The following is a 16,312-nucleotide window of genomic DNA, read 5'->3' as shown; positions in this document are numbered from 1 at the left end:
TTTTCAGATTGTGGGTGATTCTGATTGTCCTTGTGAATCAATATTCTGCTGTTAAAACTCTGAGATAATCATGTCTCCAAGGATGGTTTTTTCTCCTTTGTAGCCTCTTGAGCTTACATGTGATTGATAGAAGATTTTGTCTCATGACATTGAAACACAATAAAAAATGGTAATAATTTCCATATCATTCAAACAAATCCATCTCCTTGTGTGTGTTTTTTCCCGAATGGTGAAAAGATTTATTAAAAGATGGGGAAGCCCCAAGACCAAGTTGGTCAAATACAAGAAAACAAAAAGATGACAAGAAGAAAACATACAGAACTAGAAGAAAAAGTCCCCCAAGGCCGAAGAAAATCAAACAACTCCAAATGAGTTATGCCAACTCTATGCAAGTTAACCGATCCGATTTTGTCTCATACCTTCCACAATGAGACGATCTGCCTCATATCCTTGCGGGTGTCTGATACCTTGTAAGATGCCCATTACCTCTGCCTCCTTGGAATCCTTTCAATTCGGCTAGAAAACACCCACTCAGTTAATAAAGGAAAAATGGTTAAAGAAATGGGCCGATAAGTTCCTTCAAAGAGGCGCCTATTGGGCACAATTGGGCCACAAAACACCCACTTAGCTGAAAGAAAATGCTTAAAAGAAATGGGCCGTTTAAGTTCCTTCCAGGAGGCGCTTATTGGGCCCAATTTGGCTCACGTACATGATCCGATCTGTTGATCTTATAGGCAACTACAAGTCCGGTCAAATGCTGTTGCGAATATCTTGATCGGATAATCTTAGGTTCTTGATCTATCAAGAAAAGCTAAACCGTTGATTTTTGTAGTCCTTCATCTTTCACATGAGATGTCCGCTTGGGATGTGATGCCATAAAAGACCATGTGGGTCTTCACATCTTGCTTTACAAGGCCAATGCTAGCTCTTGATTTTACACGGGTACCAGCCAAAGTAAAAGTGACTGCGTTGAGTTCCAATGAACATGGCAAAAATCGAAGGCTTAAAGTAATATTTAGGGTGTCTTTTTCATCGTGCTTTAACAAAGGTCTAGAATTTAGGATGTCTTTTTATTTGTGATTGAACAAAGGTCTAGAATCACCCGATATCTGTAGGACCAAAAGTAATAAGCCCGATTTAGGTTTTTTGCTTGGCATTTGGGTAAGTCCCCAAAATTCCTTGTTCGGATGTCTCTTGGTTAATCATTGCATGTCCGCTGATGTGTCACACTTGTAAATTCCCTATAATTTCCAAGCCCAAAACCACAAAAAGCGTGGAATTTTGCTTAGATTTCTTGAGAATGATGCTTTTTCTCTCTTCCCTCACTCACTCACTCACTCTCTCTCTCTCTCTCTCCTCTGTCTATATTGGTAATGGCACCTCCTACCACTATATCCCTACTCTACCAGGTTGACAACCAAACACTACTTACCACTATTCTCCGAGCTAAGTTCCAGGCAGATCCAATGGTTATCTCCTCCCTGTTGGCTACTTAGTCTTCTACTTTCTGAGTCTACATATTACATCATATTGCTCTGCTCAGGTGAGGCGCTACCTTGTCTCAGTACAGTGAGATGCGTCTAAACTACAAAAAGTCTGGGACCCACTTACATTCATCCATACCACTCACAATGGCCCTCCCTTGATATCCGATTAAGATCTTGCAAATGGACTGTAATCTACGGTCCATATTCAATGGCTAACAACATTCGATTGCTCGATCAACATGATCTTTGTTCAGTAGAGATCCAAAGGTAGGCCCTATTAGATGGGCGATCTGGACCATCCAAAGGTGGGGCCCATTTCAATTGACCACGGTTCATTCCAAACATATATTATTATATCCATCTAAGCAGCATGCATTTAGCCGCTAAACGTGGATCCTTGCCTACATTATTATTATTTTTAAAAAATTTTGACTGCTCGTTTGAAGGATTTTGATTACATGACAAATAATCTTTGGAGGATTTTGGGGTGTGGATAATCCACAGTGGAGCCAGTTCCTTGGTGGAAAGGGAGAAGCATTGAAGGAAGTTAATCCATCAGTAATCCAAATTTGAAAAAGATTAAAGGAAAATCATTTTCACTCTCTTTCCTAAAAGACGCTTATTGGGCCCCACTTCTGCCTTGTTTACGTGATCTGATTCGCTGATTAGAACAGCACCCACCATATGCCGTTGAGATCAACTTGATCAGATAATCCTATGCCCTTGATCCATCAAGTTTCTTTTAGGATTCTGCTAACAAAAGCCAAACTACTACACAATCAATGGTCTTAATTGCACATCCAGGAACACTAGAATTGATCCTCACCACTGATCGCAATCCTACTTTCTGCTTAGTGGTTCTTTTTATAATTTTATCATTTCTCAAATCCCCTTGTTTTACTAATGGCACTAAACTTATTTGACATTTTTTAGTTAGCTATTAGATGCAGTAACAATTCCTAAAAAGCTATCAACACCCAATCAAAATACATAATCTTAGTGATGTATATTCAACAGAAAGAAAGAAGAAACTGAAAATAATCCAACTTATGATGATAATTTTATCTTTATTTACAAACCAGTATAATTTACAGGGATTAAAAGTATTTACATTATGCCATTAAAAAAAACCAATACTTACATTATCAAACCAGACATATGTTCATACCATTCCATGTACAGCAAATTCTGATTTTCTTCAAATCCAAATTCTCCAAGAAAAGGGTGGAAGGTGTTCATGGGAGATGAAAAGCTTGTGCTGCTGCTCCTCTCTCCATCTGAGCCCTCTGAGAGTTTCTGTATCTCTTTCCGAGCTTCTGAGAGCTGCTCATTAAGCTTTAATACCTGTAACCCATTTTTATTATTTTCTTTACAGAAAAAGAAAACCTTTATGTAGTCCTAAATTCAAGTTAAAACATATTTTATTATGTTTTTTTTTTTTGTTAATTACACAGCAGAGGAAATACAAAGAACATGGCAACAGTTTCTTTAACAATTTAGAAAGGGAGTTGAATAATAAATTGGGTTCAAACTTTAAAGCATAACCATTACTTCTAGCCCAAACTAAGCCAAATGCAATATGGAAATAGTATTTCCACCCCTCCCTCTCTTTCTGAGCATTTTACCCACTTTTGTCTGTCTTTTCTTGGACTTGATTTCCAGGAAAAAGATCAACAAAAGTGGGTGGAAATGCAGTCATTATTTTGGGAAAAAAAAAGGCAAACAAAAGTGGGTGTAAATGCTGCAGAGGGGGGTGGTCTGGTAGTACCATTTTGGCATTTTCCATTCAAATAATTGTAAAGGAATTGATAAATGGGCCATGGTCAAAACAGGGAGTGTATTTATCATCTCATAATAGTAATAATAGTAATGATCAATCGAATGCATACAATGCATGTTTTCAGGTACATTCACTCTTTTCGACGTTATGCCTTTTTATAAACATGCCAGCCTATGAAAGAAGTTAAATTAAATAAAGGGTGCATCTATCAAAACAAACAGTGCCTATGACAGGAAATGAAATATCCCCCCCCCCCCCCATTTTTACTTGAGACAGCCCCATTTAGTCCATTTATGACTACTCTTTTACACTAGACAGGGCCGTCCCAGGTAAAAAAAGGAGGTGAATATATATTCAGTGGAAATGGTAATATTCATCCCATTTTCTTCCTTGGGCCACCCTCTTGTAGTGTAAAAGACTAAAAGGGTACTCATTTTCTCATCAATACACAAGATGGGGCTGGCCCAGGTAAGTCACAAATTTAGAAGAATTGAGACCTCTCTCTCTCTCTCTCTCTCTCTCACACACACACACACACAGACCAACCTCTGCTTCAAGTTGAAACTTCTCGGCCATGACACTCTCATTTACCATCTTCAGTCTGGAGTATTCCTCCTCCAATTGTTTACACTTCCACCTAGCCCTCCGGTTTTGAAACCACACCGCCACTTGCTGAGGCTCCAATCCGATTTCTGCAGCCAACCGATGCTTCCTAGCGGATTCCAATTTATGTTCACTCCAAAAATTCCTCTCCAAGAAACTCACTTGCTCATTACTCAGCTTTCTCTTCTTAGCCTCCCCCGCCCCTTCTCCTTTCACCTTCTTTCTCCTTCTCCTCCCCTTCTTTTCTCCTACACACAAAAAAAAAAATTAGTCTAATTACTCTTAACAAGTAGACATTGTTCACTGTTATTATATGTACAAGTTAGCTCACAAAGAAATATAAATGAACGGCGGAGATGCTATGATCTAACCTTGTGGCATCTTGATGAGCAGGTCTGAGCAGTACTGAGAGAGAAGTAACATTTGCTCTTCTTTTTCTTGTTCTATTGTTACTACTTGATTCATGTTCATCAATTTCATTCCCTTCTCTTCCCTTTGATTTCTCTTCCTTAAAGAACTCTCGTGGAAGAACTGCTTGGGTTTATTTATAGATGGTTAGTATGAAATTTTCCTTGATTCGTTCGTAAATTTCGACTGTGCCCTCTATTTCATTTTAGGTAAATGACCATTTTGACCTTGAGATGGAGAAATGTAACACCAATGTCATAAATGACCAGAATACCCACACAACAAGATTATGAAATGATAAAATTACTGCCTTCTATTTGATAGGAGTACCCTTCTGAATTCTCAACAGTCAGCAGATTTTATCATACACCACATTATTAAATATGCATGACCCGTTTGTATCAACGGGCCAGATCCTCCAAAATTGCTCAATTTATAGTTGTTCCCGTGCCCACGAGAATTGTGATTGAATCCAGACCGTTGACACCCTCATTGAACGATTTTAGACATTTGATGAAGCATGATGAAAGAGATGTCCTTAATTTTAAGATATCGTGGATTTTTGTACGCCTCAATCTTGTAGGTGAAATCTCCCTATATCAGCATTGGAGTTGGTACCCACCATTTCGTTATATGATGGTCCATTAGATCAATGTCCCAACCACTAAACACATGCCACATGTGCACTGAGTCATGCCTCTTTTGTTCATGAAGGCAAGATCATCTTGCTAATCAATCTTTTTATTCTAGGAATACCCAGCGATCAAGACAATACAAGCAACAAAACAAAGAAAAACAACAAAAACAACTACTCACTAAGGGGAGAGGAAATTCAAAACTTCCAACTCCGCCCTAGAAGCACCTTCCCTCGCTAGCCTATCGGCATCACTATTAGCCGATTTTCCTTACATGATGATAGGAGATTGATGAACCCTCCACGCAATCCGGTACCTCATCAATCCATCTCGCAAACTGCCAAAGATACGACAAGCTCCCCTCCAACCATCTTATCACATTCAAGGACTCTCCTTCCACTATCACCTTATTTAGTCTATTACGTTCCACAACCTTTCTTATTCCTTGATTCACCGCTCTAATCTCCGCGTCATTTGGGTTCGTGATCCAATAGGGCCAGAGAACACTCATAAAGTATCACCAATCTCATTCCTTTGAAGACCTACTACTCAGCCGGTCCAGAATTCCCCAAGCTTGATCCGTCAAACTTTAACTTGAGATATCCATTACAAGGGGGCTCCCAAACTTGAGAGATCGTTGGCCTCAGCCCCTCTACCGTATTTATGACTACTTTTTTTATACTAGAGGGGGCTGTCCCAAGTTAAAAAAAAGGGCGAATAAATCATTTTTCTTTAGAGTCATTTATTTTTGCATGCGTCGATCTTTCGAATGACATCCTATTTTGGCATCAAACGACAAACATGGATGATGGCCGGCCCATCAGATTAATAGTCCCACTCCCACATCACACATAAGTTCTTTTATTTCTCAAATTGTAAAAAGTTAAAACTTGGTCTTTAGTATTAGGGATTTGCTAGGGACCACCGCAGAAGGCACTTCGCTTTATAGACATATTGAAGACAGACTAGGAGGGGTATTCTCGTCAATTTATCGTGTGAAAGCATGGATATTGGAAAGATTTTAGCTTCACCCTGAAATAATTTTAAGGGTATTTTGGTCAGGTGACTTCTTTTGATACCTCGCTCGTTGTAATCCACTTTCCTCGGTGGAGCAAAGCCCACGTATTTTTATTTTATTTTATTTCTGGGTTCGGATCCCAATTTCCTATTCCTTAAAATATATCTTGTAAGGTCTCCCTCGTAATTTGGACATGTAGCCACCTAACGGGGTGCGGCCTTTTCTTTAGCCCGCCGAGCCGTGGTTCGATTTTCTTCCTCGTGCATGGCTCGAGACATGCTCCTCATTTTATATGGGAACAATTCGGCGCTATTTGTGTCGGAGGAGACATTGGAATCTTTCAACAAAACACAAAAAAAAAATAACGGAGAAATCACATTTGCTTTGAGTGAAATTTCAATGTGATGTGATACTATGTTAGGGGAATGAATGATTTTTCCAACCCTTTCCAGCAGCATTTGGGAAGTCATATATTCGCCCCCTTTTCTTCCCTGTGTCACCCACTCTAGTGTTTTATGAGTTATGATTACTTTTTTTTACACCACACGGGGGTGGCCCATAGAATAAAATGGAACCAATGGGGCCGTTTGGATAGACAGATTTTAGAATCCAGGTTTTAGTTTGAAAACAGTGTAAAAGAGGGTTCATGATCAAGCCGGTGTATGCTGTCCTGACATCATTCTTGGGTTTTAACTTTTAAGTAAGAAATCCAGCTAAAACCTGGAAACATGGGACGATCTCTTGCTCTCTTGTTGTCAGAAAGAAGGGCAAGAAATCACAAAACGACGGCTGGTATCTTTCTTCTCGTCTCCCATCTACAATTTTAAGGAAATCCAAGATTCTAAAATCCGCGTTTCCAAACGGCCCCAATATATCATTTCACATTTTGAGTTGTCCTCTCATGAAAATGAAGCCAATTTTTAGGAAAAGACAAACACAAGTGTATGAAAATATCATTTTCTTTACATAGAAAGAGTTAATCTGGGTATGTTTGGGTAAACTAAAAAGAAAAGTTTTGAGAATTTTTTTCTTTTTTTTTTGTGAAAATTGACTTTTCCTTGGTTTAATTACTCCTTTTAGGTTTTTTCTAAGTTAATTTTCTTTCCCTGCAACTATGACCCCTTTTAACTGGAGTAGATTTTTCTATTGAATGTGGATTATTTTCTTTCGTCCATTTGCTAATTTTACTTTTATTCATCCATTTTCCAACCATATGTTGCAAAGGCTCTGATCATCATAATGTAGAAAGGGAAATGATATATTCGCCCCTTTTGATCACCAGGAACACCGCCCTATCAGTGTATCAATGACAAAAGAGGGGCTGTTGTAGTTATGTCAGAAGAATTCAATGCCCCTGATTGCCACAAAAATTGACAGAGGGTGTTCATGGTGATAAAAGGGGCGGATATATCACTTCCTTATAAAAACAGATTGGACTAGAAATAACATATGTCGAAAGTATGCAATGGGCCAAAATTATCACCAATGAGTCTTAATTGTACTGTGATGATGACAGCGAACAACTCATTGTACCCCCATATCTAATCACCAATAGATCCTACAGTTATGAAATTCCCATAGGCTCTGTTCACTTGTTTTTCCGGGAAAGGAAAAGAAAAGGTTTCCCGGGAATCTGACGTGGCATTAGAAAAAGAAATCCAGGGAAACTGTGTAGGAAAAGGTTTCCCGCGCCTGTTCACGTGCACAGGAACTGTGCAGGAAAAGGTTTCCCGAGAAACTACTTGCCCACCTTTTTCACTACTTTTCCCTGGAAAGCAAATCCGACAAAAATAGTGGGATTTGGTTTCCCACACTTGTGAGAAAAGAGACATTTCAACATCATTTTTGGCAATTTCCATGTCATTATTTGACATTTTCCACCTAGGCTAGTTACTTTCTCAGGAAAGCAAGTGAACACCAGAATTCTGTCTTGTCAAGGAAAAAAGAGGCTATTTTCCAGGGATTTGCTTTCCCGGGAACGCAAGTGAACAGAGCCATAGTGAACGTTCACTCTGGGTGTCCATATATAGTCCTAGAGTTAGTGCTAAAGTCATGTTTGGAAACCATGAAAAGATATTCCATTGAATATTAGTGGGGCCAATTTTGAAAAAAAAAATGAATGGAGAGGGAGAGTTTTGAGAGAATGTGAGCTGAGGGGAGCATGAAAATCGCCAACTAAAACACAGGAAAAAAAATAAAAAACCAAGTTGAAGTAGGGTATATTTTTTTCCCTATTTTTGGAGATTTTTCATCCTCTCCATGAATACTCTATCCACTCCTGACCTCTCTTCCGGTCATCCACCTCAGCATTTTTTTTACAGTTGGGCCAAAGAATATTCCAGGACAAAAATTTTCATTGTAACCAAACAAGCCCTATGCCTAAAATCAGGGGCATTTGAATTGAATACAAGTGAAATTAGCCGAGTTGCAGCCAAGTTAGACTCAGTAGTGATAAGACTTGAATAAATAAATAAATAGACAAAGCACCATGGCTTCCGGAACACAGGAAACACACATGGCTAGTAAAAAGAGAGATTACACGCGTCACCACTCTCATCCCAGAAGAGGACCACAAATCCCCCCTGCCCTCCACGGGCATTCTCTCATTGGTCCACATTCCCAGGCCTGAAATCCAATCAAACAAAAGCTTACAACACCTACGTGGTTGTTGTTAGGCCCTGGACATATTTGCAAAGAACCAAATGCTGTAATGCCTTTTGTCAATGCATTTACACATATAGTAAGAGAAGTGCCCTATTTTTTTATGAGTGGAGGTATCAATTAAGTTTAGAAACTGCCCCTTGGTTTCTTATGACTTTCATTTCTTTTTTTATCCCATGCTCCCATGCTTATCTTCTCATCCCCATCTCTATCTTTTACCAAGTACGTAATACATTCTACATTTGTAATGCTTATCTCCATATCTTAGTCACTTACATGTCATGCTACTAAAGTTAGTGTACGTAGTGTAACTTGTTATTGTTTTCACCATTATTTTGGGGTTAAAATTAGCAATGTGGGTGTGATTTTGCTTGATGAATTTAACAATGTGGGCCCTATTGGACCCCCTTTTCATCTAGAAGACTATCTCACTGAGAATTGGAACTAAAAGTGGGGGATGTAACGGTTACTGGGCACCAGATGGGTGCTATTTGGAGAGCATTGATTGGGTAACGAGGGGAATGTGATGTCATGTTTTGAGTTATTGTTCTACATACATTGGATCAGTTTACATCATGCCTTTTCTTTGAAGTGTTCTCTTGAAGATAGGGGAACCCTTTAACTTAAATCTGTTCCATTTTAAGGTTGTTTGAAAGAGGCTTAAAGGTTTCACTGACAAACTTACTAACTGGAGTCTAAAGCTTTAGATCAGGTTGGAAGGTGGTAAGGATAAGATCGTTGATCTTTTGCATGAGAGAGACAGAGATTCTCCAACGTAAGCAACCTATATTTTTATTATGTTTTTATGTCTTGTACTTGTTTATTGAAAGAAAATGTACTATAGGGGGAAAGGAGAGTTGAAGGAGATGCGCATGCGCGTGCTTTGGAATGGATTCCCTTCACATGCCTCGGTCGTTCTTTATGTGCTCAATTTCCTTTCATTACTATAACAAAAGTTTTAATCATTAAACTAATTGTGTTATCTTTGTACCAACACCCTCTAACCCTTGTTTCCCCTCTTCCAACTTCCTTTTAAGATGTTAATTACCTACCTCTCTGAGCAGTGCGACAGAAATCCTTGGATAAACTGTTCTTGGGATTGGCTCTCTTTCTTGAATAAGTTTATTGTAATTATCTTATGGGAATGTCTTGGCAATTTTGCCAAATATCATTTGGTAGCTCACTTTTTCAACAGAGAACAGACGTTGTTCCCCAATCTTGTTCACTTACCAATTTATCCAAGAACAATGTGGTTAGCAGATAGCAAAGCTAAGAATGTCACTACTCTGGTTTTCCACCCATCCTATGTTTGGTTACACTAGAAAAGCGAGATTAGGAATGTCACCCAATTTCCATGCTTATTCTCAATCAAAACAAGCCCTTAACCCTCTCAACACTTAAGAGAAACGCTATCCTTAAGCGCCGGAAGGGCTAAGAACTTTGTTGCACTGTCGTTGTTGGTGAATGCGATGGGACTACCTATGGCATGTCCATTTGTCAGGCATGTGGCCCCACCTTTTTCACTATCTAGGATAGGTTTACAAATTTTCGCCCTCCTGCGCGCTCTAGGATAGCATATCCCTATCTCTAAAAAGTAAGAGCGAAACCTATCCTTCATGGCTTCATTTCATGGTTAGTCAAGGTTTCCTATTTGATTAATCCCAATTAATATCTCTAGGGAGCTTAGTCATATCTACTATCTAGCAAGATATGGTGTGTTAGGCATGAGAAAAAAATTAAACAAATCATTTCAAATTGTTATTTACCCTATGGATCTGATCCTCTTGTTGGTGTTAATTAAAAAACAAAAGAGTGCTTCTAAAGATTTGTGAACCTCGAGATCTGCTTTTGACTATCAATGTCATTCAGTCTCATCACTGTGCGCGCGTGTGATTTTCCTGGGCTAGCCCCTCTATTGTGTTTATGAGGTTTTTTTTTTTTTTTTTGTGGTGTTCATTATGAGTTATGACTTATGACTACACTATTACACTACAAGAGGGTGGCCCAAGGAAGAAAAGGGAGCGAATATATAATTTCCCTCTCTTTTTTATCCTTTTGTATTGTCTCATGTGCTACAAACACTCCATATTTCACAACCTTCTAGAATTTTTTGAGTCATGGTCCTACAAGATTAGACACGGCAAAATTGGCCCGTGCCCACAGGTGGACTCAACCCACCTGCAAATTTGCAGGTATGGGTTGGCAATTGAGTGACCCTTCAAAATTGACCCTTGGGTCACCCAACCCGCCAAAACATGGGTTGGGTCGGGTGAACCTGCGGGTACCCGAATTTCATTTTTTTTTTTTTTTGTTCGAGCAGATACCGGCCGCTTTCTTAACTCGCAATAAAGGACAGCTTTCAGATAAAAGGGGATTTCTCTCTTTTGGAGGGTACTCCAGGCATTTTGCATTACTTCATTAAAAAGCAATCCATATGAACTGTGAGATCAAAAGAAAAAGAGAAATTGATGGTCTAGATTAAGAGGAAATACAACCTAGTATAAAAGGGACAAGGGTTTGTTTGCAATGGGAGTACTCCCTACATTTTTTCTAAGTCTCTTCTTCTGTTGTTGTTGCTATAATTTCCTTCTTCACCCACAAAAAAAAAAACACTTTCGCAAAAATTTGCGGGTTACTCGCAGGTTGACCCAACCCACGTGCAGTGGGTTTGGGTCACCTAAGTGCTGACTCGTAAGGATGTGGGTCATTTTTTACCCAACCCATTTGACCCGCACCCGCATGACCCGCGAGTAACCCAACCCAACCCCGCCCGTTTGCCAAGTCTATACAAGATGAACGGTCTAGATAAATCTATTTTGATCTTGCCGTAGCTAAATCCATTTGGCTTGCCCTAGTTCATTCTCAAGAAATTATGTGGAATAAAACGGTATTAAAGATAGGATTATCTTTCTATCTTTCTTATGGGAGATGATATTTTCAAATACCTTTTATGTTGCCTTTGCCTTACGATTTTTGTATTATTGGGTAATCGTATTTTCAAAATTATATAAAAATAAGGGCTCAGTTGCAACTTCTAAGTTTAATAGGATGTTGTTAGTTGTTACAATATAAAAGGTCTATGGAGACTTCATTACGATCAACTGCGCGAACTTTATTAGTCATGTAATTTCGATCATTTAATCAATGGTGAGATTTGTATATTCCACACCTATGTAGGGCCCACAAACAGGCCATATTTTATACAACCACGTGTACAGTGATAGTAGTGTGCCCCAAACCCGAGAGGAGAAATAACCTCACATGGAAGTAACAACAGATTATAGCTAAGGTCAGGGACAAAAGTGATTTGATTTGTATAGTGTAAAGAGATCTCCCACAGCTGTTGGATTTTATGGGTTTAAGAAATCAAAAGTTATACTATAAAAGCTGATTAAGTACATAACCTATCTCTTATCATATACAAAGTAGGAGTTGAAGGGTGCTTAGTTGTTGTATTCTTATTGAGCTGTCTCCCTGTCCTTTCAAAGATATTTAAAACACAAGCATCCGTGGAAAGAGATGTGCTCTAGTATTGTGGTCGCCTATTCTATCCACTCTACTCGTAACGAGTATCCTTCCTCCTCCTTTCAATCTTGTGAGATTTGCTAGTATCATTTGCCTGTTCAATCTAAAATATGAGGAATGCTAAAGTCATAGGAGCCCTTGCCAAAAAAGGGTACAAGGGCTTTCCCATTGGTCAATTTCCATTTATGAAGTCACATAAAATCATAAATTCTATTGACCAATGGGAGAGCCCTTGTATGGTTGTACCCTTTTTTTTGCAAGGGCTCCTGTGAGTTTGGATCGCTGGAATCAGGAATCTAAATCTGCATCCTATTCCTATTTTGATTTCCCTGTGAGCGGAATAGAAAAAATAAAATAAAATTCAATCCGATCAGGGCAGAATCAAAATATCACCAACTTATTATGACCCCCTCCCTCTTCAAATCTGCACTGTCATTTCTGCCATCTAATTCCTTTCATTTTCGAACTCAATGACGCAATCAACCATAATCGGAGCGTTGATTCCCATGACTAATTCCGACGGTATTAACTAGCCCTTGTTATTTTGTTGGACTAGGCGGTCCCATCAAGATCAATAGTAATAATCAACCTTTGTGCCCCGGCATAGGGACTTGCATTTATAATCTATACCATTGTTCTTGTAGACCATCACAAGGTGACCCACATGGTGTCATGGTCCTTATCCCACGCGGAATGAGCATCTCATCTGCAAGAACAAGGCTCACTTAGTTTTTCTTTGTGGAACCTTGAGGGCATGTTGGCTACCATGATTCTTTTTTTTTTTCTTGAAAATTAGCTTACCCAGTGGTAAGGATGGGTGGGAGAGGGATAAACACTAGAGGGAGCGAGTAAGGAGAGGATAAGAAAAGGCTGAAAAACAAGGAAACAAAAAATTCTAACGGAAAAATGGTAAAAAATTTCCTTGTATTTTAGCCACTTCTCATCCTCTACTCATTTGTGCCTCTCAAGTCTCTCCTCGCCCCCCCTGCCTACGCCCTCTGTCTTGCCACTTAGGAAACTAATTTATCAAGAAAAACAATTCGTTGCTAGACATGACCTAAATGTGGCTTTGATGGATCAAGGGGTTAGGGTCATCCGATCAAGTTGGCATCAATGGTAATGCACTCAACTTATACATGCATATGCAAGATCAATGAGCCAAATTATGTCCACATGGCTTTGTGGGGCCAAGAACTTGGCAGTTAAGAAACTCTTCTTAGCTATTTCCTAGGAAAATTATTAAGGTTGAGAATTGATAGGGATTTGCTAGGCAATTTGACGGAAAGCCATTTCACGGCTGGCTTTTGCATGAGAGAACATCCACGGAGGCTCACTTTTCAGCATATTTTGTCTTATTCATTTAATTCATCTATGGCTATTCTGTCCTACAAAAGTCAGCCATGAAATGGGTTTCCGTGAAATTGCCTAGCAATTCCCTTGACAACTTTTAAAGAGCAACATTAATGGGCTGGACCCATGTAAGTGAGGAGTGCTACATAGTGGGCCCATTTTGACATAGTGGGCCTCGCTTGGTTGTTGAAGGTAGACCATTGCCTATGTAGAATTTTTTACTATCCACGCGTAATGGCCAGAAGTAAATTTAATTGGACATTAGGATTTTATGATCGTCAGATTTCGGGCCAATGGATATACAATATTGGGCCTTTCAAATGGACGGTCCAGATCAACCAAAGGTAGGACCCAATATGTAATATAAACATGCATCTTTGTGTTACAATATTATAGCTGCCAATTGAAGCCTTGCTCCCACTCGAATTTATGACGAATCATTTAAAATTAATTTGTGGAACAACACTTATTGGGCCCATATTTTTGTAAAGGTCCAGCCTTTTATGATATGGGCTTTGTTACAATAGCCCAGTACCCAGCCCTGAAAAGCCAGAAAACCAAGCTGGGGAACCCATTCTTTTTGCAACATTTTTTTACTAAGAGAGTGGATTACTGGCATGGCTCACTTCAGCCGTATAAAACCCATGGTTGGCAATCAATTTCATCTCTACATGATACCACGTTGGCGAGTCAGAACTCAAGTCTCAAAGACAGTGCAATCTTAGGCCTACAATCAAAAGTCTAAGAATGGAAGGCTAAGAAAATCGGAGAGCAACATTTAGTAAAAGAGCTTGTTCATGGGCCATATTAAGATGGGCCGATGTAATGTTGGGTGATTGTTTAAATAATCCATTATACATATGGTGGTTCCTTTATCAATCGCCTACCGTCCTATGATCTCACCGATGGAATGATCTTGATCGTTTGATTGAATGATCTTGTTGGGTCCGTTAATTCAACAAGGATGATCCATTTTCGTTGGCCCACCTTAATTAGGTGATCTTAGTTTCTTGATCTATTGGACCTATTTTAGAGTTATGCCAAAGAGAAGCTAAATCATTGAATACTATAAGCCTCTTCTTGATCTATTGGACCTCTTTTAGAGTTCTGCCAAAGAGAAGCTAAATCATTGAATACTATAAGCCTCTCTCTCTCTCTCTCCAACACACACACCACGCTCCCCACGCCAACGCACCACAGAGATGCTCTGTCACATACCGTACCAAGGTCGGCCACCATATAGATGATAGAGAAGATGAAGAAAGTTTGAATTCATATTCAACCTCTTCTCCTATCTTAGGTACCCTTTAACTAGTCGGATGAAACCAATGAGATAGTGGGTCTTCAACAAGTGCGATACACCAATAGTGGGCCCACCATGTATTTTAATTTTACAAATATAGCTCACCAAGAAGTGGGCCTACCATGTATTTTTATATCATTCTGTACGTGTTACGATGTGAGAGTGAGCCTTAATCCACACATATTGGAAACAATATGTGTTCAGAGACCCAAAACATTTATTATTGGATATTGGATCTATTCTCCTTGGGGATAAGCTGTTCTAGGGGTTGGCTATCCCTGCTTGAATCATTTTATCTAGAAAAAGCGCTTGAGATTGGGCACCCTAATTTTATAGGATACCCAATTCATTGGGTCTGATCTCAACATGAAAAGAAGATGTAAATTTGTCTAAGGATAGAATAAACCCTTTTACTATCCAATAATAAAATAAACCCCTATTTGCTATCTTCTCGTAGAGCAGCCACATTAGGATTGTTTTTTGAAATGTATTTTTGGGCCATTGGAGAACAAAGGAAGGTCCTACCATATGGACGGACGATCTGAATCAATCAAAGGTGGGGCCCTTAATAATGTAAAAGAGTAGTCATAAATACACTAGCAGAGGTTGTCCCAAGTTAGAAAAGGAGACGAATATATAAGAATCCCTCCAAAAATTTTCTTAATTACCAATAGTATGGTTTTGTGCCTTAAATAGCTTTACTTTTTTTCTTGTACCAATTTTTCCTTTCAATATATTGTAGAAATCAGAAATCTCTTAAATCTATCCCTTCATAAAAAAGGCAATAGTTGAAAATCTCCCTTCTTCCCTTTCTTAAATAAAGGCAACATTTCTCACTCAAATGAGATTTTACACAGCGTAAGCCCCTATGATCCCCACAGCATAAATAGGTTGGGGCCCAAAAATCATTTTCATAGGATGATTCCAACCCTCCGATCTACCTATGGTTTCATAATATGCAGTTCCCTACAATAGAAGGGTTAGGTTTATCCTATGAAAATGATTTTGGGGCCACAACCTATTTACGTTGTGGCCCATCAAATGGACAGTTTGGATCATCTTATGGTGTGGCCCGCAAAATACATTTAAAAAAATACTGGACTATATGGGCTTTACCCATATACAATCTCATTTGAGAGAGAGAGAGAGAGAGAGAGAGAGAGAGAGAGAGAGATATGTTGGCTTTTATTGAAGAAGTGAGATATTTTAGAGATTTCAACATTATCTACAACTTTGAGTTATATAATGAAAGTTAAGATGTGTAATAGAAATCTTGAACATATTAATAAAAAAAGTTTTGGAAGATCCTTGTAGTCTCGTAGAAATATTTTTATCCAAGGTTTCTAGTAGTTATCCCAAAATAATTCAAACAGTTTCACAAAATTCTAAATTGACTAAATCAACCTCGCAATGATTTCCTCTCATCCTCCTATTGCAGTGTCTTAATCTCCTTTCTCTTGCAGTTAATTCCTCATTTCTCAAGGTTAATTTTGGAATTTTAAGTGTCGTTTTCAATGTTTATTTTAAAATCGGACTCTTTTT

General features: G+C 38.8%; 1 protein-coding gene across 1 annotated transcript; it reads right to left on the bottom strand.

The window, feature by feature from the left end:
• Positions 1-2,519: 2,519 nt before the first annotated feature.
• Positions 2,520-4,394, bottom strand: LOC143875894 (homeobox-leucine zipper protein ATHB-40-like). The gene is made up of 3 exons (XM_077377478.1): positions 4,242-4,394; positions 3,814-4,118; positions 2,520-2,831 (listed from the first exon to the last, which is right to left on the bottom strand). Exons 1-3 carry the CDS (start codon positions 4,348-4,350, stop codon positions 2,625-2,627), a joined length of 621 nt encoding a protein of 206 aa, XP_077233593.1. The 5' UTR covers positions 4,351-4,394; the 3' UTR covers positions 2,520-2,624.
• Positions 4,395-16,312: the final 11,918 nt, after the last annotated feature.

The sequence above is a fragment of the Tasmannia lanceolata genome, unplaced genomic scaffold, assembly GCF_043159265.1.
Source record: "Tasmannia lanceolata isolate RefF3 unplaced genomic scaffold, GAP_Taslan_0.1 ptg000004l, whole genome shotgun sequence".
Classification (NCBI taxonomy): Eukaryota; Viridiplantae; Streptophyta; class Magnoliopsida; order Canellales; family Winteraceae; genus Tasmannia; species Tasmannia lanceolata.
The sequence above is the reverse complement of the archived record's forward strand: the minus strand, read 5'-3'. Positions and strand labels throughout refer to the sequence as shown.

Bases quoted from the DNA above. Each gene is read 5' to 3' on its own strand.
- LOC143875894 (XM_077377478.1), bottom strand. From the start codon at position 4,350: ATGAAATTGATGAACATGAATCAAGTAGTAACAATAGAACAAGAAAAA. The intron at 4,119-4,241 runs GTTAGATCATAG...TTTTGTGTGTAG, and splicing joins GCTCATCAAGATGCCACAAG to GAGAAAAGAAGGGGAGGAGA. The intron at 2,832-3,813 runs GTTGGTCTGTGT...AATGGGTTACAG, and splicing joins AGTTTCAACTTGAAGCAGAG to GTATTAAAGCTTAATGAGCA.